Genomic DNA, 20,887 nt, shown 5'->3' on the forward strand with positions numbered 1-20,887 from the left:
ACTTACTCATTATTTAAAGAGAAACCTCTAAGGTTAATAGCACACTGGCGTCACAAGACGGTTGAATTCACGTAAAATATCAAAAGCCCATTGAAAATATTGCCAGAGAAGAAGTATTGAGAAATATTGCACGGAAACACTTTCAACTCCTTTTTGCACTTTCAAAATTGGCCCCACATAGGCATTTATTTTTATTTTGCACACTTAGGTTTCATTTTAGTAATTTTGAGTTTCGTTAATTTCTCTCCTCCTCTAGCTAACCTCTCTTAGCCGGAAAGAGGCATGAAGAAAATTATGTGGGTATCTCCAACATCATACCGTGGCTAACGTACTGGGTTGTCCGAAGCCTTCTGTCGTATTACAAGTGAGAACAGAGACGAATTTGGCCACGAGCAAGAAATTGTCATCAGTTATAAATCATCACGCCCTTAGGCTAATCGGTTTATGTAAAACCTGATGATTTGGGAGATTAGGCATTTTCCCGATGAAATTTCATTTATCCAGCTGAACATGTGGCAGGCACCAGTAATGCATGCGACACGAGTTCGACTCTTATTAAATTTCTCGTTGTTTGATTGCAGGCATTAGAAAAGCAGACTGGAGTTTGGACCACTCAACATCCAGGGTCCACGTGAATTTTCAATACCAAGAAGTCAATTGTTTGACGCTGTCAGTATGTGATTCAGAGACCGTTGCACAGACCCTCTGGGCATAATAGTTTGGCCCGACTTTTTCATCACATTCAGCTTAATGAATTCATTACAAATGTAACCCAAATAGCAGTTATAAACATTTTGAAGCAATGCATTCTATAGACTCTATAGAGCGCGTTCAAAAAAGCCTTCAAAAAAGAGCTTTCTCTATTATAAGCTCAGGCCAAGACTATTACGAGATTTTAGAGGCTGCGGGCATTCCACCGATCATGGCTTATATCGAAGACAGCTGCAGCAATCTCTTTAGCAACATTATGGAAAACGACAATCACAGGCTTCGTGAATTGTTGCCTAATGCCAACCATCCAAAGCACCTTCATGATGTCCCCCACCATTAAATATAACAACCATAGTTAATTAACGACCGTTTCCTAGAAACGTATGTAGATAATGTAAATATAGCTTTTAAATATAGATAGGTTTTAGCTCATAGATTTTTTAATTGCTTTATAATTTTGAATATTCTTATATAGGTTATATAATATATTTATTTAATTACATTATTGTAATATACGCTATTCAGCCGCAAGGTTGCTAGGTATATCTATCTATCCGCTATCTATCTATATATCTAGACTTGATGTTTCGTATGTTTCAACATTAATTTTCAAAAGTAACCGTTATTATTTTGAAAAACTTTTACCGGTAAATGTAAATACAAAGAATAGAGAGAGGGAGCTCTGGGTTCTTAAAATGCATTGCTTCAAAATGTTTATAACTGCTATTTGTGTTGCTTCGATGGCCAAGAACAGGGGTCTATTTAATGAATTCAGCTTAAAAATGTTTTTTTTTTTTTTTTCAAATTTTTATCCTCTGCCGGATATTGCTATTCTAGTGCTCTGATTGGGTAACCAAATCTCAATTAACAGCTCAAATTCTTGGTTTGCACTCACGGGATTAGACGGCAATGTTGATGTTCAAAACAAAAACAAAAGCAAAATGTCGCTCGCGTTTTCATTATCGCTAAATTCCCAAAAGACTCTTTCGCTATTGTTCAGTTCACCAACATGGTCGCCAATGACGTCACTTGCAAGCCAAGGATACTGGGTCAAGAGTTTCCAACAAGGAGCTGATCTAACCTCGAACCCAGGCTCTCTCTCTTCTCTCCTCCCTTGTCGTCGAGAGCCTGAGTTCAAGGTTGGAGCTGATCATCAGGGAGCAAGCAGCTGGTTATTTTTAGATTCTTGTCCTCTTGTTTTCTTTTCGGTCTAATTTACACGCGTGTGATATAAAGGCACACATTGTGCATTGATTGACTAAGAGGCAAAAGCTGATCCAAATATGAAAAAGTTGTAAAAATATGAAAGTTGTAGGTGTCTTCACGGCACACGCATCCAAAGACCCTGAGTGGTGGTCCAGCCGGAGTTGACCTCACGACTGAAGCCGTTTGTCCCCCTCTCTCAGCATTGTTGGGTATGAGCGTGCGCACTAATCGGTCTGTCAATGACGTATCATGTCCGTATCGACAATAATCGCGGCTGCAGCCTGGGAGTGAATACAACGCTTCTCGTGAGCTTTGTTGAATCAAATTGAAACCCAGCAATCAACATCGTTCAACAAAATCAAAATGATGTCGAAGCAAATGTTGAAGACTTGATGAAGTCCAAGACCTAACCGTCTCCAAGTTCTCTGTGACGTTTCCATGCTATCGTTTATCGACTTTTTCACATATTTGTTTACCGGGAGCTCTTACCAAGGCACACACACATGATGTAACAACGAACAAGTATAATGTTTGAGAAAAAAACTAGTTTCTTCTGCTACGTTCATTAATTTCTCGTGAATAAAAATACGGTAAAAATATATGCATGTGTAGGACGTTGAAAACCAAATTTATATTTTTGAGGTTTGTTGCTAATGCACGAGACGTAATAAAAGAGAAGTTGTCGTTTGTCTTATCGACTAAGAAGCGTATCAGAACGTACCAGAAACAGGAAGTAAAAAATATATACATTTTTTTTCTGTGAGGGCTAAAGTAAATTATCATGCACTAGAAATTTTTACAAAAATACAGAAAATATTTTAAGGCATATTTGATTGATTAACTGGAACCTACAGTTCTCACTTTCCGCTTAATAAAAATATGAATTCATTTGAGCCTTATTGAGGAGAAACGGAAAAAAAATTCTCGTTCATACCTTACTTTCCAATGCTGGCTTTACCTGGGCCCATCAAAATCTTTACAGTATATCTTTATCTTTGAAGGAAACGAATGGGAAATCCGGCTGAATATACTAGGATTCCCCACAAACCAGTCGGGAGCGGTAGGTTTTCATTAACTTCAGCCAGTTAAAAATTTGCATCATGCTGTGTATTTACCACCTAGTGGTTTTGAAAAGTGTAACATTGACGTAACACCTGTTTTATTTGCGCACGAGTTTATTACTTCGAATTCACACTAGTACCTAGGTAGCCCGGACTCGTGATCATCTCTTTAATTCTTAGAGGAATGGGCACGGGTTGTACTGTAAGAAAAGGATTGACTCTTCATGATAACCTTATTTTGCACTTTGAAACATGGTTTGCCCTTAGAATAGTTATTTGCGGAACAATGGCAACCTTATCGACAGTTGCGTCCCAAAGGGCAAACATAACAAGGAGGCCTCATGAAACGTGACTTGCTTGGTGCCCGCCTTCGTCTTGTTCTCGTAAGAGAACCTTAGATCAATTTCGTCTCGGTTTCAAGTTGTACAAATGTATGCCGGACACACAGCGCTTGGGATAACTTCGTTCCCTGGAAAGCAGAACTGCTGACGTGATGTCGTCGGACTAGGACCAAGGGACCCTGGTTATCCTAGGGATTACCAACCTGGTATAACCCCTTTTGTCCGGAAAGAGGGATAACATGCACTTATTTGTTTCGTTCTAGGGCAGGTACAAAACACATGTCACAAGCCACAGGTCCCAAACTGTTTACAAATGCTAACATCAGGCCTAAAAATTTTTGTTTAGACCTAATTAGGCTTAAGGTTAGCTTAATGAATGTTTAGGAGTCTTTCTGTATTGGTAAACAGTGACCTGTCTTTTGTACGTGCCGGTTCTACACGGGACTCTAAGTACCAAAGGGGCTCCGTATTTGAACAAGGCTTAAAACTTTGCCTTTCTCTTGTAATCAAAGTGTGCAATTGACCAAGTAGTTAAACAAAATCTCAGTGTGCCGAGAAAGTGGTTTATTTTACTGCCGCTTTTCGAACAAATATTTACACAAGCAGAAATGAGTAATTCTGATTACACTGTTCCTCCATTAATTCTTTCATTCCTTCCCAGGGTACACTAGTTATTCTCTTTTGAATCACTTGCTTGCCACCAATACAGTACTTGGTTGTTTTGTTGCAATGCCAGTAATTCAACGCTCTTTTTCCAAATCAGTGTTAAAAGTTCTGATCAACTTTTTGAGAAAAAAAGTCACTTATTTCATAACCGTTTATATAGTGCTGTGTTTAGCCATGCAAAAGAACCTACACTCCATAAGACGCCGCGATAATGTGCTTGATGTGCGTATTCGTGAGAAATCGATATCACACTTTTAAACTGTGAAGAGCTTACGCCAACGAAGGAAAACTGAACATATCAAATATTTTCTCGTATAGTCCCATAAAAAAACTGCTGACAAAATTAACATGACGAAGTAACGACGGTCTCGAAGCTTTAGGTTGGGCGAGTATTCGCATTTAATACAGTACATTACCCCCCAAAAAGTTATTAATTTGATGTTTTTGATACTGAGTTAATTTTAATCAGTTCTAGTGCGTAGGGATTTAGCGGAAGGTTACTTTAATTCCAGATTTGAAAATAATCCTGTCTAAAATCAAGCATAGCTTCCTTTGACATAAACATGTTTTTAAAAAATTCTTGCTTCATCTCATTACAGAGGTTTTTTCTAAATTAATAAATTATTGTCCATTTTGTCAAAGTGTTTTAGTGAGAAATGTGGCGAACTTGCTGGCGTATGACCATGCATTGATCACGGTCAATAAATAAGCTGTTAGTTTTGACCTCGATGTCATCCTCCAGTCGTTCCTTGTTTCTTAGCAACGCCATAAGTGACGCTTCAGCCTCAGCCAAGCGCATGCGCAGACGATCAATGGAGACGGAGATTTCCCCGACTTCTCCGACCAAGCGGTATTGCACTGGATCACGACACAGTTCAACATTTGGCCTTAGCGAGCGTTTATCTAGTCGGGTGTGTGCCACTTTGAGAGGATTTTCCTTGTCTGCAATGGCTTGTTTGAGATCCCGTACGTTGTTTTCCATTGATGCAATCTCATCTATGACCTTAAACGAGAATGGAAAATCAATTGAATCAATCTGAGCCCCATAAAGATTTCCAGCCCCAAGGAATCATCGTTGTCAATAACTCAGAAGTCTATCTCGAAATACGATGGTATACCGCCAATCGGTTTACGGTATAAGGAGGGTAACCTCCATTCCTACTAAACAATAACCCTATACAATACTGTTTGCAACCATTTTTTCAATTTTTTTTTCAAAAAAAAAAGTATTTGTATCATGATCTGAACAAAAAAAAAATTAGAATTTTTTATTTACTTTCAAACTGTGAAATGTTACGGTTGCCCTGTTGTTTTGACACAAAAGGTCTAGATGGTTTGCAACCATTCTCTTGAGAGACGGTAACAGTGCTGCAATGTACAATTGCTGGTGGACCTACAAACAGGAACTAATTGGGAGCTTAGGACGACGACGACGTATAAATGGGTACCGGCGAATTCAATGCTGGGGGTAACCCTGCGATGGACTAGCATCCCATCCAGGGGGGAGTAGAAATACTCCCAGTCGCTTCATGCTACAGAAACCGGAGATAAGCGCCGGCCTGATGGGCCTCCTTGGCTCGAACGCCGACTTTACCTCTCTGAGGGTGCGTTCGATTGACCGTATTCCGGAATAGGAATACTTGGAATAGAAGTTAGAAATCCTTCACTTTTACGGAGATTCACATTAATATTGCTAAAATGATATTTTAAACATATATTTATTATCCTTGTTGCTTCAAAACGCCAGACATACCGTTTTAAATCATCACTCCACGTATATTCTTATTCCAGAATAAGGTCAATCGAACGCACCCTAAATATCCAAACCATCTTAACCTTTCTCACAAATTTTATTCTTGGAATGTGGACTCACACTTGCCATGCCAAGCGACTTGGAGAAATCGCAAAATTAGTACAATAACGGGAATAATATTTCAGACAACGTTCTCGTTGCCGTCGTTGTTTACTCGCTTGAAGGTCCCTATTAATGAGGGATCTTTTGTTTTTGTCCAACAACATGGCGGCGATGACGTAACGTGAAAAGCACGCATAAGGCACAAAAATATCACCCCTACCTTTGCCAGTTCTTTTTCCAGAGATCTCTTGGCATTGATCGATTCCTCAATGCGTTTGGCAAACTCGTTGTTAACGGTCTCAAAGATGTTTCTCAGATCAACATAGGCCTGCATCAAAATTCCATTGATCTCTGATCTCATGGCTACAGATGCTTTGCGCTCACGCTCTGCTTTGGCAATGTTCTCTGATGAATAAGCTTCCCATTCATCGGGGGTGAAAGAACTGAAAGGAATAGAAACACGGTTTGTTAGATAGACCAACAACGAAAAATATGCACAAGTGAAGGACTTAATGGATGTTGGAAGGATTTCAAATACTGAGATCGTTTGGTAATGCTGCTTTATTGATTTGCACTGGGAAACCAACTAGCTACACCCATGCGCACAACACATGGAATTAACGACTGATAAATCTCCTCTTGCGAATGATGCGAAAAACAATATTTGGTCAAACAAAACATAAAATATCATACTTACTGTTGCTGTATTGTGACTGAATGTGGAGCAAAGTGAATGTCTTTTGAGAAATTATTCAGAGTAGCACACTTGCCATCAATACCCAGGGAATTGTATTTGTCACCAAGGTCTTTTTCCAAAAGTGTTTTAGCAGAACGCAGCAACCTGAGGTATCAAAACAGAGGTAAAACAATTTTTCGTTTAGCCTTCTTTTGCAAATAGTATACAGTCGGGAAAATAGGTGGTTTGCACCCAAGCTTCAGAAACACAGATTCAATACTGCAATGTACAATTGCTGGTGGACAGCTAATGAGAGATCTTTAGTTTTCGTCCACAAACATGGCGGCGATGACGTAACATGAAATACCACGTTTACCATGTATAGAATCGGACCCACATCGCCTTCCTACAGTTTAAGCTTGAAACATGACATTCCTCTTTTCAAACAAAGTTGAAAAATACTGTCAAAATTTTCAACGCTTAATGAGTGCCATTTTATCAAGTTCTCTGTGCCTTCATGAGTTCCCCCTGAGAGCTTCTAGAGAACCGTCAACGCTTCTTTAACGAAGCTGCGATAGTTTTAGTTTTTTCATTATGCATCCAAATCGTCGTGAGCCTTCACGTGCATAGCGCGTGCCGCACTCCCAGCAAGCACTCCACCTGTTTTTGCACATGCTCCTCTGAGCCCTAACTGCTTCTTAAGACTTCGTTAAGCCGTTAAAGCGGTCGAGGAAATGTTCTTAACCATGTAGCAGAATTTGTAAACCGAAATTTCAATCTGTCTTCAGTTGGGTCCGAAGGAAGCCATTGAAGTCGATTGTGCTTTTTTCAAGGTAAGATTAACGTCTTTCTTATTTTTGTTTTCCTTTCTATTTTCCTTCATTAAGGGTTTAAATGTAAAATTTCTTTCCAATTGATTTTGCAGCTTTATCATGACGAAGCAATGATGAAGAGTCAACACCGAACGCGTAAGTTTTGAGCGCCATTGCGTACTATGTGCAATACTGAATAAGCCAAAATATAGCATCGGCATTTTCTTTTTCTATAGTTTCCTATTCACAGATTCGGTGGCCCGCGAGCAGACCATCTTCCCGGGATGGGGACTGGGGCGAAAGGGCAGTCCCGCAAAGAGCTTGTGAACATTGAGAAGTGCAGCGATGCACGTTAAAGGCTTGTTGAAAGTCTTAAAATTTTATTTATAAACTTATTACATCTCGGTTATCTTCTTCTTTTAACTGAGCCATCTGACCAGACGACCGTAAAAAGCTGCCATGCTTTATTCGGAACACGGATGTTTAAATACAAAGATTTAGTATAAATACACAGGTGATCATACAAAATCGCGCGCTCTGATTGGCTCGCTATCTCGGATTATCAGCCGATAATCACCTCGACGGACAAAATGGCTGCCAGTGGTCGTTTTGCCACTGTAAGTGAAGATGATTTCGCGTTGAAATTTTTTTTTTCTCTTTTTTGAAATAATCACCTGTGTATTTATTCGCCTCAGCCTCAGTGATTATCGGTGAATATTCACCTCGAATTCGTCTTGGTGAATATTCACCGATAATCACTGAGCCTGAGGCAAATAATTGTTAAATAACAAGCTATCAACTTACCACAGCTGTTCATGAGCCTGATCCATTGTTTTCTTCAGCAAAGCGCGAACGTTTTCGATCATTTCCACCTCCTAAACAAGAAATTGTGCGATTTATCTAGAGACCCTTAAACTTTCTACCGGTAGCTGTTCATGCATGAATCGTTCGAAATATTACAGGATGGATTTGCCGATGAGATTTTACTTTTCTTTGCGTCTTGATAAAAAATATGAACATCTCTGCATAAAAGAAATTTTCCAGTTGGCTGAACACCGGTTTCCTAAGTTCAGTTCCATCACCGATCTCTTGTTGGTTGCTAATGGCAACGAGTTTGTTTAGTTCGGCGTTTTCACGGGTTATTTGTAACTCCACAGTATTGGTATCAGAAGAATGCATAAGGACGAAACATAGAAAAACCAAAATTTAAAGCTGTGCAATTTTCAGAAAGATTGAATCTCAGGAAGATCAACTGTTGAAAAGCGAAAGACTGAAGCTGTTCGAAATATATAACTAAGGATATCATTTTAACCTTCCGTTGTTGAGTAAACAAAGCGGGCGCTCTGACGCTCGAGTGGTCGATGTAAGCACTGTTTAACATGAAAAACTAACTCTACTCTACTCTACTTCCGAATAGACTCTTCTATCGAAAAAGATAAGGCTCCTCAAAGTGGGCTTTCGCTGTTGTCACGTGCTGGTAGAAGATAGTGTCTCGCTGGATAGAATACACCAAGCATAACTTTGATGATCACCAAATGCAATAAAACAATCTAACAAGGGCAGAAAATTAGCATAAAGAACTTATTGAGCCTGGCATGTTTAACGTTGCACATCTTTCAGTTGTCTCGTAACAAATGACACTCGAGATGGTATTTTAAGAAGAGGGAAGATTAAGGTGATTTTCTTGTTCGCAGCTCTTTGTATTTCTTATCTTTTTGCCTTTTTTTGGTATAAGCTATTGCAAAAAAAAAAACAGCTTTATTATTCTGCTAAACAATCTAACAATATTTGTGGTTAATGTTGCTGTCTTGTGTTATTATAACTCGCTAAAAATAATAAAGATTCGATCCTGGAGACAGGAGCCAGCTGGCACCGAGAGCTGATAACATGCGCAATGATTACCTTGCTTATGTGGGTTTCCACATTATCATGCACCAGATCAATCTTGATTCTGCGTTCTCTGTACCCCAAGCATTCTTTAGACACATTCAAAGGCTTTTCAGTAGCAGCTAATGCTTTCTCTAAACGCCCAATAAATGCTTGCAGTGCTTTGATCTCAGCCACTGTATCTGCATGTTGCTTCTCTAATTCCGTCTTCCAATACGTGATGTCATGGATACGATGTTCCAACTTTTTGTTCACATCTGTTTGAGTCCGGTGAGTCAACAGAGATGTTTCCGTTCGGAGTCGCGAGCATTCATCTCGCAGTCTCTCGGCCGTGGATCGTTCCTTCTCGCCCGATGATACATTGAGAACGTTCGAGGTCCGCCATTGTTGCGGGGTGTACTTGTGAATGGCCCTTTGAGTCACTGCAGTGTAAGGCAAATGTTCCAAGCCGCTGGACGATCCATTGAGGATCTTGTGAGGGAATTCAAACGATCTTGATAGCGGTCTCAAGGCATGAGGAGAGGTGTAGGGTCTTGCTGCTTGAAAAGAAGCCGTATATGTTGTTTCGTAAGGTCCGCCAGTGGGTCGAAGATAAGGCGGTGGATCGAAGGTCGAAGAGGATAGGTATTTAGCTGTTTCCACGAAAGATTGAGTCATCTCGTGCGTAGAGTCAAGCTATATCTTCTGGCCGATATATTACGCCGAGAAACTCGTAGATTCTGTCAGGAAATCTTGAGTTAAAACTCAGACAAAGTTGTTGTTGGCAAGAGTAGAAAAATGTCTGTTTAGTGTAAACCACAAATCGCTTTATATCCGGTGGCGTCGCTCGTTGCTTAGAAACCAATGGGCTTCACCACTCGATAGTCTGATTGGTAAAGAAGGCACGAAACTGTCTTAATATTGCCTCCTGATTGGCTATCGGGAAATAATCGGTGTAGCACACTCTCTTCCGGTCGGTCGGCAAAGCCACGTGCTCGTCTGCGTTAAAGATAAAAGTATTTTAGAAGAAACACAAAGTATCACGGATTGCATATTAAAAACCATTGGCAAAAAGCCTAGAAAACTAATGTGGCATCTTTTTTTTGCTGTCATGCATATACAAAAAGAGAGAACACTGATTAATATTTTATACATACTGCCTGAATTGAATGTGGATAATTGAGACTCATTGAGAAACCTTAGAACCCTGCTAAGCCTCTCTCATAATTAACCCACCCTCACAAGTTCAAATTTGTTTTTCAGCTTAAGGACCTCAAAACTTAAAAGTGCAAATTTTGACCAAGCAAACAAAATCCCATTTTTTTTTGTTTAAAATGTTTTCCTCCCTTTTCTGAACCCTAGGTTTCTCTGTTGTTGATAAAAGGTTTAAATTATTAATAAATTTCTCTGGCTGTTTCGGGTTAGGTGGTCTGAAGACTAATGCAGTTAGTCTGCTTCTAAATTACCGCGAATGTCCAATAAGATTGCAACAACTGGTTTTAATGTAGCATTTTCGAAACTGTAAAATTGTCGGCCAGTTCGACACCCGGTTTATCTCCGTCTAAGGGTGTGAATGTCATTAAATTCAAGAAAATATTTTGAGCGCCATGATGAAAAACTTGAAAGAGATCGAAACTACTTTCTAGATACTCAAGATAGCGGAAGTTAAACTCCACAGAAAATGATCTATAATTTCCAACTTAATATTTAGAACTGTGCGGTTTTTCTTCTTTGAGAAGTTTAAAACTGAAACTTGATCTATTTACAGTAATGAAGTTTGATCGCGTCGTCACACGCACGCACAATTCCTTAACATCCTCAGCTAACATCCTAACATCCATATAGAAACATAAAAAAGCAAAACGTTTATTTCAACACGATAAGATTTAAAGCTTACAAGCTTGTGGGGTCATATCTTTTGTAAGCAATTAGCGACAGTTTTTTTTTATTGATGGTTTGTAAAACTTGAGAGTTGAATTTAAGAAATCATACATATTAAACAGCTCAAAAATTCAAAATGTAAAAAAAGGATTTACGGCATATACATGTGTCAAAAGTTTTCCAACTTTACTGTCAGTGTATGTTTTGTATGAGGTGGTCGGAGTTTAGGGCTAACGCTCACATGGTTTACATGGGTAGAAAACAGCACTTCACATAACCCTACGATATATAGTTAATTATGTTTTGTATTTGCCAGTCTTATCATTGCCATGAAGTTGTCCGTTGTCATACTTTATTCCATCTGTATGCAAATAACACATTAAGTGGGCTCGCGGCATTCTCCAGTAGTAATTAATATCGTCTGAGCTGAGCCAGTTATTTTCTTTCGGTTGTTATGGCATTTAGTAATTCTTTGTATTTCTTTCTTAGAGTTATTTTTTACGAAATTCGGCGGACATTTTTGTAAGTCTTTCTAAACTTTGTTCAAGAACCAAGTACCATGCACTTTGTCAGTAATACCAGCTAGATCTAGAAGTTTTCACAGGGGCACCCAACGAGAATATAGTTCAAACCCACTTAAACATAGCATTGTTAAATTATTTTCGTATTTAAACGGTACATATAGGCATATTTTGATCCCCTAAAAATTTTTCATCTGTTCGGATTCCCTAGCTGAAAGTCTAGTGATCCGAAAATTACAGGGATCAAAACTTACCTTTTCGAAAATTTCAGCAAGAAAAAAGGCTCCCGAAAATTCTAGGTGACCTTTTTAGGGAAAAAATCCATTTAAAATGGGCAATTATACCATGTTTTAGATGTTCGAAAATCCTAGGACAGGCAGGCAAGCAAGGAATTTTACAACAAATGTTCCGAAAATTCTAGATGTCAAATCGTCTTCCGAACAGATATTTTCCGAAAATTGACGTTGGGTGCCCCTGGTTTTCATGCTGCTGGCTAACTGAAGCACTTGGGCAAAAGAAATTTGCAGAAAACGAAAGAAACTTACTTGATAACTGAATAACAAAACGTGAATAGGTTTTCAGGTTGTCTAGACAAAAAAACAAACGCAGATATCTTCATCTACAATCCAAACAATAAGCTGTTGTCGACCTGCACACGACCTGCACAACGAGTTTTGTGTGCAAATCGGATTTTCACAGACTAGTCATGCATGTTCTAACCATGACCAGAAAACATTTGCTGCATTAGAAACAACAAGGAATTCGTTATTATCTAAAGAAAACAGAGAGGGATTACCGAGATTAAAGTTTTCGCCTTTAATGCTAATTAGCTGAGGAACTTTAATTTTCTTCATAACATAACACTTTGCTACACCTTTATAATGACAAACTTCGGTCGCGGGCGGGCCAGACCTGTATTCACTCTGTGACAGTTTATTTCGCAAGTGCGTTCAAGATCGTTCGTTATGTCGATTGGTTTGTTACGCAGATGTTACTGAGCTGCGTCGAAGTTCCACTGTACTTAGTGTGGTGTTGACGATTAGTTTCCCATATGAACTACTTGTGGGCAGAGTGGTTTGTCGTTGCTTAGAAACGCGATTCTTGGACAAACACATATGGCACAATTCACCTTACAAGAAGGTTGAAATCAGACACAGTCCGATGCTATACTGGTGAGAAGAAATTTGAATGTAGCATATAAAGTTACAAATCAAAGACCCAAAGCTTGGACAATTTGTCATCAGGTGGTTAGCATATAACAGGACTCTTCCGATAACTTTGTGAATCACCCACCTGATGAAGGCACCGAGACAGGAATCTTCAAACGTTGTGTCTTTGAATTGTAACTGTTTAAGCTACCTTCTAATTTGTTCTAACCAGAGCAGCCAAGCATCGAACCATGAACCATGACGACACTGCGATCGTAGAGGCCATGGGTCCAAATTTTTTCGGTTTTCCTTTCGTTGCTGATAAAGTAGAGTTATAGCTGCGAAAAGTCTTCCGATGATCAAACAGGAGGCATTAAGCAATGAATTAGAAGATAAAAGCGACGACCATAAACAAAACTGACAAATACGAAAGCGCAAGCAAGAAGTCCTATATTAGGTCTACGTAACGGCATTTTCACATCTCAAGCTATTTTCAGACTATAGCTCTTAAATGAAAACTCCTGAGCTCCTGACGCAAGACGATCAATGAAATAGAGTTGTCAGTGATTGTTGGCTGTTTGGATAGCACGAAATAGAACGTATTGCGGTGGCTAATGTATGAATATCATGACTTCCCATTTTATTATTTTATGGTGATTTGTCAAGGATGTCCCATGGCTTAAAGAGATTTTTCAGGACTCAGTAGGTATTGCTTTCTAACTGGTATGAGTATCAGCGGTGCAACTGGATCATGAATCGCGTTCACAGAAGTGAGCGCCATTCAATTCTGCGCAATTCTTGCTCGCGCTCAAAGAATTCGATTTGTTAGATGTTTCACATAATTCTTCCCTTTCAAAATTGCTCGCGGCAGTAATCTTGGCTTTGTTTGCGCAACACACGGGCGAAATAAAAATATGCCGATATTATCCTAAACCACCATCTATCAAGGAGGAAAAATTAGTATGTAAATTCTATACCAGTCATACCTTTAAATCATCGTGTGTTTTTTCTAGAAAATTTCCAACCTCTCGTAAAGCACATTGCCATTTTCTTTCTCATTGGCCAGTACGATTGTGACGTAGGCGAGCTGTTCTAATTCTTAAGGTTGTAATTAGCTAATCTGATTCTTTGACGGTACTGATTATTTTATGCAACAGGATTTTCCATTTCAGATCACGTGATGTTCTCGAGAGAATTTTCCTTTTGATTTTCACAAGTTATTCATACATAAGCACGCGTATAAGACCACATTTGAAAGAAACTGTTCTTTAGAGTAACGTCACGTGGTCTGAACTTGGGAAACAAAATTTACAAGCTAAAGAGGTCAATTACTCGTGCAAGCTAAGGCAAAGCGAATACCGTCGAATTATCAATCACTTGAATAACAATAGGCGTTTTGAAATCGTTTCCCTTTTAAAATATTTGTACTACAAATCAAAATTGAGGTTGAATAATAGAATTCCAAGAAGTTTCCACTCGCTCCCAGGTTCTTTTTTTGCTCCCTGTTCTCCTGCGACAGAGACCAACTAGAACCGAACAGTTCCAGTTTGACTCTTTACTGCGCCTTTCAATAACATGTGGACTCTTTAATTCAAAGGTCAACCGACAAATGCGTTTTTCGCTACCGTCAATCAAATGTTCGGCGGCTCCTCCGAGCTTCCGACTACTGTCGAGCGCGCAGTAACAAGAAGAGAAAAATAAAGCAAAAAGAAGACTTTAGGTTTCAAATCTATTCTCAAACAAACAACTTGAAGCATCAGAGCACGAACTGAAGGATTTGAGATTTAAAAAATACAATACGTCCTGGTGACCGTGGCTTTCTTTAATTTTAACCTAACAAGATGGTATAGATATTTGGTCCAGCTTTTGAACTTTTTAAGTCTTAAAAGTCTTGTGTACAATTATTCTATGCATTTCTTGTTTTTTAAATGCTTGCTCCAGCTTTTCGCCTTTTTTAAGTCCTCCTTCTGTTCATTCATAAGCGTCTCCAGGAAAGAATATTCTGTTTCCAAAGTCTGGCAATTCCATCTTAAATCTTCCAATCGTTGCAGAATATTAACGTACCAGTGCTTAGTTGTAGGAAATTCGACGCGTTGAGAAATTGCAGTCGATGGCGGGCTTCTTGCGTGATCTTTGGTTATGTCTTGAGTCCCAGAATCAACGTTCCGTAAATTTGTTTTTGTAGAATCCTGGTGGGATAGAAAAAAACTTTGTAGCGTTGGTCCAGTAATAGATCATTCGAAGCGTTATAAATATTAGAGACAAATCTAGAGAAATCATTTAAGTTGCTGTTCACTCAATAAAGCTGAAGTATATCCTCAGGCTAGTCTCAGGATAAAAACATACAATGTCCTGTTTTAGCCAGCAAGAGAGCTCCTCGTGACTCGGTTATTCATAGTGAAGTTCGTGTCACCATACGAAAACCACGAGGCGCTCGTGGAAAACACAGGCAAAAGCCACGTTCAGTTTGAGCACTGTTAAAGAAATAGTTGACAACATAATACAATATAGTTACCATCAAATGTCGCTGAGTGAATACAAGCAGCTGGTGGCAGCTTATGCTTTTCCGTGCAATTATAGTTTCCATAAAACTATGGCGTGTGGTTTTGGTTCGCGCTCCAGAAAGCAAATCAAATGGATCTCAACATTCTCAAGATTTCTTGCTCTTTCCCGCGGTGCAAAGTCATTTCACATTAATTCAGTTCTTTGTTTATTGATCTTGTAAATAATTGTTGCCTATATTTATCTATTGTTACGGCATTAAACTTGCCGACCCCTGTCTTTGCAAAAAAATGATCTTTCGAAAAGCTTGGACGAGGGCAACCCTACAAATTATTGTCAAACTCTACCAAACTTCAAAGGAGCCTGTGTCTTGCCTCCGGGCAGGCCGATTTTTTTTTTGTCAAGACACCGAACAAAAAATATTGTTTGCCATTTTCTTCGTAAACTGAAAGCTCATGACAATTTTTTCATAGCTAGCTCAGTGCGACCCGGCCCTCGAAGTTGGTATTTTTCAGGAGCCCTCAATGTTTACATTCTATTAGGTTTTATTTAAATCGTACAGTATTTTTTACTTCGTCCTTTAAAGTTCTTTGCAGCAAGGCTTAAATTTATCTTGGAAACGAACCAATTAAGAGCGCATACTTACTCCTTCAAAGGAAGCTTAAAGTGCACTTAAACTCAAATATTTTTTGTTCATAATATATATCTCCCCATCCAAAGCAAACATATGTCTCCATTGTTACCCAGAATTCCGCCTTTTCTGTGCCGTGCAAGCCACGTAAACTTGGCAGAACTAGCAGTAATTTGGACTCACGACGATGATGTGCGAGGGATGGGTCTATTCTCGATTTTACGTCTCAAACTGTCAAATAAATTTTGCATTGCAAAGCAGTTTGTGACGTAAAATCGAGAATAGACCCACAGTGGCAAGACAAGTTTGATTTAGGTGGGGATATTAATACTGTAGACGAAAAATATTTGAGTTAAGGTTCACTTTAGCTATAGTTTCTTTAGGATTACTTACATGGAACAGATTTCTTCTCCTGTTAATACTGTCTATACCACTGACCACTTGTCTTGTTCCCCTCGGGCTCCCAAAAATTGCTGGCTCTGGCGTCGTTCTGTCAATTTTGTAGATACCACTTTCCAGTTGCCTTGTTCCTCTTGGGCTTATGAAATTTTGCGGTGCTGGTGTTGAAGGCCCTGGGGTATCCCCCACGGGTGTTTTATCCTCTAGTCTCAACGGGTAGTAAGACAGTCTCTCTGCTGAATAATTTTTCTCCAAATTGGGGTTTGAATAATTGCTGTCTTTAGGCTTGGGCGAGGGAAGTTCGCGAGGATCAAACAACTATCAATGGTATCGAAATACACGAGAAAAAATTAGTAACCAACGAATTACTCTGTTTTGAGAATACGAGAAGATAATCATGAAGAGAATCACAAGTGCAACCCTTCTGACGACAAAATGGTTTTCATTTTCATAGATCAAGTATGAGTCGTTTTTATGTGAGATGTCAAAGGAGACCACATCTAATATTGGTAGGAGTGACTTATAGCTGCTAGTTCAATGGGGGACCGCTAAGAATACCCGATTTTCTTGAACAAATCCGCGGGATTGGTGTTAGTGTGTGTCCACCTTGCTTTTAATTGATTTGTCTGATTTTGATGACTCTTTTTTTTCCGATTTTATTCCTGTAGATTATGTCAAATTTTAGTTTTTGCTGATATTTCAATGGCATCACCATTTTGTGACGAAAGGCAAGCAAATTGTTAGCATCCCACGTGAACGCCAAAGGAGAGCGTCTTGTTGGTTTAAATTGTACAGGGCATCAATCGTTGTTTTCTCCTCATTTTTTGAAGAAAAACTGACCTCTAAGCGCTTTGCGAAATTTCTGTCAAACCGAAGATGGCTTTTGCTTCTCATTTTTGTTTTTCGTAAAGCAAATTTTGTTTTCGCGACAAATGTTCCGTGTGCGCGCGAACGGGAGCATTTCGAGAATTATGCAGTGCTTGTTTTCGGTAACCCTTTTGGCTTTGTCCGGGTGTTGGTTGTTATTGATGTCCTCTTGCCAGCGTCCTCTCTGTTCGCCGTTAAGAAGAGGGTACTGCGATCCAACTTCGTTTCATGCAATTGCGGTGTAAATAAATCCAACATTTGAATCTGAATTTGCATGTTAATTGCCAAGGCCTCCCACAACATAATGATCACAAACTATTCTAGAAAAGTACTGTTCATTCCTCATGCTGTTAGACTCCACGACGCTAAAATTATGACAAGATACGAAGGTGTGCACTTCGTAAAGACCAGTTTGCTTGTATTTTTTTTCATTTAAGGAAACCGTGAATCTTTTTCTTTTTTTCTACTATGCAGGTGCGAGCTTTTGTGATTTTTTCAAGCCAAAACGTTTCCTGCAGCGAGCTTTTCAAAACCCTGCTTTATTTCAAGCATTATAATTCAAGGTGGTTTAAAATATTGGCAAACCGACGAGAATCTGTCTATATTTTGATTTGGTTTGATTTGGCCGCTTTCAGATTCAACATTTACTCGACAATTAGTTATTAACTTCTAACTTCTGGAATGCAAACTAAAAGAAAACGATGGTAACCTCAAAATGAAAACTTTACATTTAACCACATTAATTATCAGCTTTGTTTTTTTCTCGGAAAAGACAATATCTACGATAAAAATGATCGTTAATAAATCTTACCTTTTTACCTTTTCCCTTCGTGTTTCCAGCAAGTTGAATCTACAGTATGAGGAAAGGGAATTGAAAACTCTAAATCGCGTTCAAAAAGTAACATCAGCCTTCTTTGCTTCTCTAAATCTAAATCACCGAAGATGTTTTATCTTAAACTAAACGCACCGTTACTTTAGAAACATATGTTGCTGTGAGGTCTTGGGTTGTAAATTTTGGCTGTGAACCTGCCGAAGGATGCTGTGTTTTTGCGAGAGAAGGTTTTGGCTGGGTAAACTGTGAGCGATGCATCTCGAGTGTAAAAATGAAATTGCTTTGTCTGCGTCGGGATTGTTTCCGCTTGCTTCTCCACTCCTTGAAATATTTTGATACGTTAATTATTAACGATTAAATGCCACAGGTTCGCTTAATCCAGGAGCCTATTGCAAGGAGAGTAGCAACTTCAATACTATTTAGACCAGTTTTTAAGTAAATAAGTTTGGGTTCGCTCGAGTGGCCATTCTGAATCCCAGTGGCAATGATTTTGTAAGCATTATGACTTACCCGTCTCTCTTGTTCGAAAAGCTTCTGAATATCTGTAGATGACAGACAATTAATCAATCTCGTTCCGAGGGTCTCTCTTCTGTGCCTCCTTTGTCTTCAACGACAAAGGAGGCAGAAAAGAGAGACCCTGGAAACGAGGTTAGCAACAAATGAACTAAAATGAAACAAGTGTCTTTCTGAACGTGATGCTAAATTTCTCTTAAAGCAACAACAAATACGCGACAAGTATCGCCACCTTTTCCCGTAAACTGAATGCATTCCTCTTATTATAATATTTCATTTTTCCTTATTTGTGTGCTTCTCTCTTTAGCCTAATCTATATTAAATAATTTATCGAGTATATTTTAATGAAATGTATATCTATGTTAATACTTCGTATATCAATTAATTATCTCTTTTAAGCCTAGTGGTTTTCTTTGCATGGGCTTCCTCGCCATTAGCTTTTAAAATTTTTTAAGAATACTATGCTCTGTAATGAGGCAAAAAAATAAACTTGAACCAACAACGGCTTCGGGTGGCAGGGTTGGCGAAGTGGTGAGAGCAGTCGCCTCCCACCAATGTGGGTTCGATTCCCGGGACACCAAAAGTGGGTAAGGAAGGGGGGGGGGGGGGAGGGTATTGAGTATTGATCCGACCGGGGTTGGAACCCGCGACCTCCTGCGTGACAACCGACGCTCAACCAACTGAGCTACCGGTGCGCGTTGAGTATTTCCTGATGATTTCATGTTGTCCAACTTGTATAGTATGGGAAAACTATCATATGACTGGATTGGCACGAATGTTTTTAAAGTAAAGATTCAAATTGAACTGTTCAGTGTTGTATGTTTATGTTGTGGTTAAGAGCAAAAGTGGGGGTTTGCTGTAGTTCTTTTTACACAGTATGGCAAAGATATGATCAAAGATGCATGTCGCTCTTACTGCATGACGATTGTTTTTCCAATTTAAACCAATATTGATACCAATGTTATACCAATATATACTATACCAATATTCTGAGGATTATCCCTGCCGTATCCGTCGTCGCCTCTTAAACCCCTTATATCAGCCGCACCAATTCTACACACTGAGTTGAATTTGACGTTATTTTTATGGCAGGATTTTCTTTTTCTAGCTTTAGATGAGATATCTCAGTGGTTTGTAGAGACATGGGTTGAAAACAAGACTGCAGGCCCCAGTTGTTCGAAGGGTAGATAACGCTATCCACCGGATAAATCACTATCCACTGGATAACTCAATTGGTTTTGCTAGTATTTATCCGCAGGATAGTGATTTATCCGGTGGATAGGGTTATCCACCTTTTGAACAACCAAGGCCAGGTTGCTTGGCTAGCTATCATCATCTACATAGCTGGATGAAAGTTTTGCTACAATTTTCCAATAGTCCTCTTTACTGTGCTTTATGCAGATGAAAATACTTCCTAGACGTGCTGTTTCCACGCACCAGAAGGCGTTAAAGTTGGTGAATGACATTGAAGTATATTTCACCCCGGTGCTGTTACCTTCAATACGGAAAATCATCAGTTAAGCTAAAAAAAGTAAAAAAGAAACGCTTTACAACTGTTTTACATGATTGCCGTGTGGGAATCCGATAGGTCAGATACTTGCTTGATTGTGCGTTTGAACTGCCCAATAGAGTCAGCATTTCTTAAGTATTGGGGCAAATTGTTCCACAAACAGCCCCCGCTATAACAGAAACTTCGTTTCAAATAATTAGTATTTGGCTTGGGGAGAGTAAGTTTACCTTCTAAGTTTCTCAAGTTATATTCAGCATCTCGTTGACTGAAAAGGCGTTGAAGGTATTCCGGGGCAAGATCGTGAATTGTTTTATACATAATTAGTGCTTTCTGTTTTTTACGTCAAAGAGACAGCTTCTCCCACTTAAGAGTATCGAGAAGGAGGTTGGAGCTCGTGTCAAAGGGTAATTTAGTAATTACCCTAGCTGCGCGATTTTGTAATTTTTGCAGCTTATCACTTGACTGGCCACTTAATTCGGACTGTGGTTGTCGAAGGATCAACATCGATCGTGCGTTCATTCTCAGCAGATGTGCGTGTATATCACCTCCATTCTACCTTCAAGACAAGTTTTCAGGACTTCATGTTCAATTATTTATTCCAACGCCCTAAACGTTTAATTGTTGTCCACTACTCTTGCATGATGCGTCTCTACGAAATCATCACCAGTATAGAGAAGTTATTCTCTTAATCAAAACACAGTGGGGTGAACGCCACAAACATTGTTTTCGTCGAGAAGTGATAGGTCCGCTTCTTATTGTTCAGCTTCTTGTCACAGTCTTACTAGCTTTTCCTCACTTACCGATTTATTAAACTGCCGAAGACAACAACCGACAAACGAATTGAAGCCACAACGCAGTGGGATCGACTGTATTCGTTTCACTCATAAAT

The 20,887-nt window shown here is 39.2% G+C and overlaps 2 protein-coding genes across 3 annotated transcripts; both read right to left on the reverse strand.

The window, feature by feature from the left end:
* Positions 1-3,865: 3,865 nt before the first annotated feature.
* On the reverse strand, positions 3,866-9,997 carry LOC138028606 (tektin-1-like). The gene is made up of 5 exons (XM_068876207.1): positions 9,231-9,997; positions 8,133-8,203; positions 6,538-6,681; positions 6,061-6,283; positions 3,866-4,988 (listed from the first exon to the last, which is right to left on the reverse strand). Exons 1-5 carry the CDS (start codon positions 9,870-9,872, stop codon positions 4,632-4,634), a joined length of 1,437 nt encoding a protein of 478 aa, XP_068732308.1. The 5' UTR covers positions 9,873-9,997; the 3' UTR covers positions 3,866-4,631.
* Positions 9,998-13,981: 3,984 nt separating this feature from the next.
* LOC138029650 (uncharacterized) lies at positions 13,982-18,260 on the reverse strand. Of its 2 annotated transcripts, XM_068877357.1 has the most exons (4): positions 18,111-18,260; positions 17,955-17,993; positions 16,271-16,594; positions 13,982-14,933 (listed from the first exon to the last, which is right to left on the reverse strand). In XM_068877357.1, exons 1-4 carry the CDS (start codon positions 18,231-18,233, stop codon positions 14,646-14,648), a joined length of 774 nt encoding a protein of 257 aa, XP_068733458.1. In that variant the 5' UTR covers positions 18,234-18,260; the 3' UTR covers positions 13,982-14,645. The 2 variants fall into 2 exon arrangements, 1 of the variants encoding a protein (XP_068733458.1); XR_011127906.1 differs by lacking the exons at positions 16,271-16,594; positions 17,955-17,993; positions 18,111-18,260 and adding an exon at positions 15,091-15,216 and having other exon boundaries at positions 14,793-14,933.
* Positions 18,261-20,887: the final 2,627 nt, after the last annotated feature.

This window comes from Montipora capricornis, chromosome 13 (genome assembly GCF_036669925.1).
Source record: "Montipora capricornis isolate CH-2021 chromosome 13, ASM3666992v2, whole genome shotgun sequence".
NCBI classification, from domain to species: Eukaryota; Metazoa; Cnidaria; class Anthozoa; order Scleractinia; family Acroporidae; genus Montipora; species Montipora capricornis.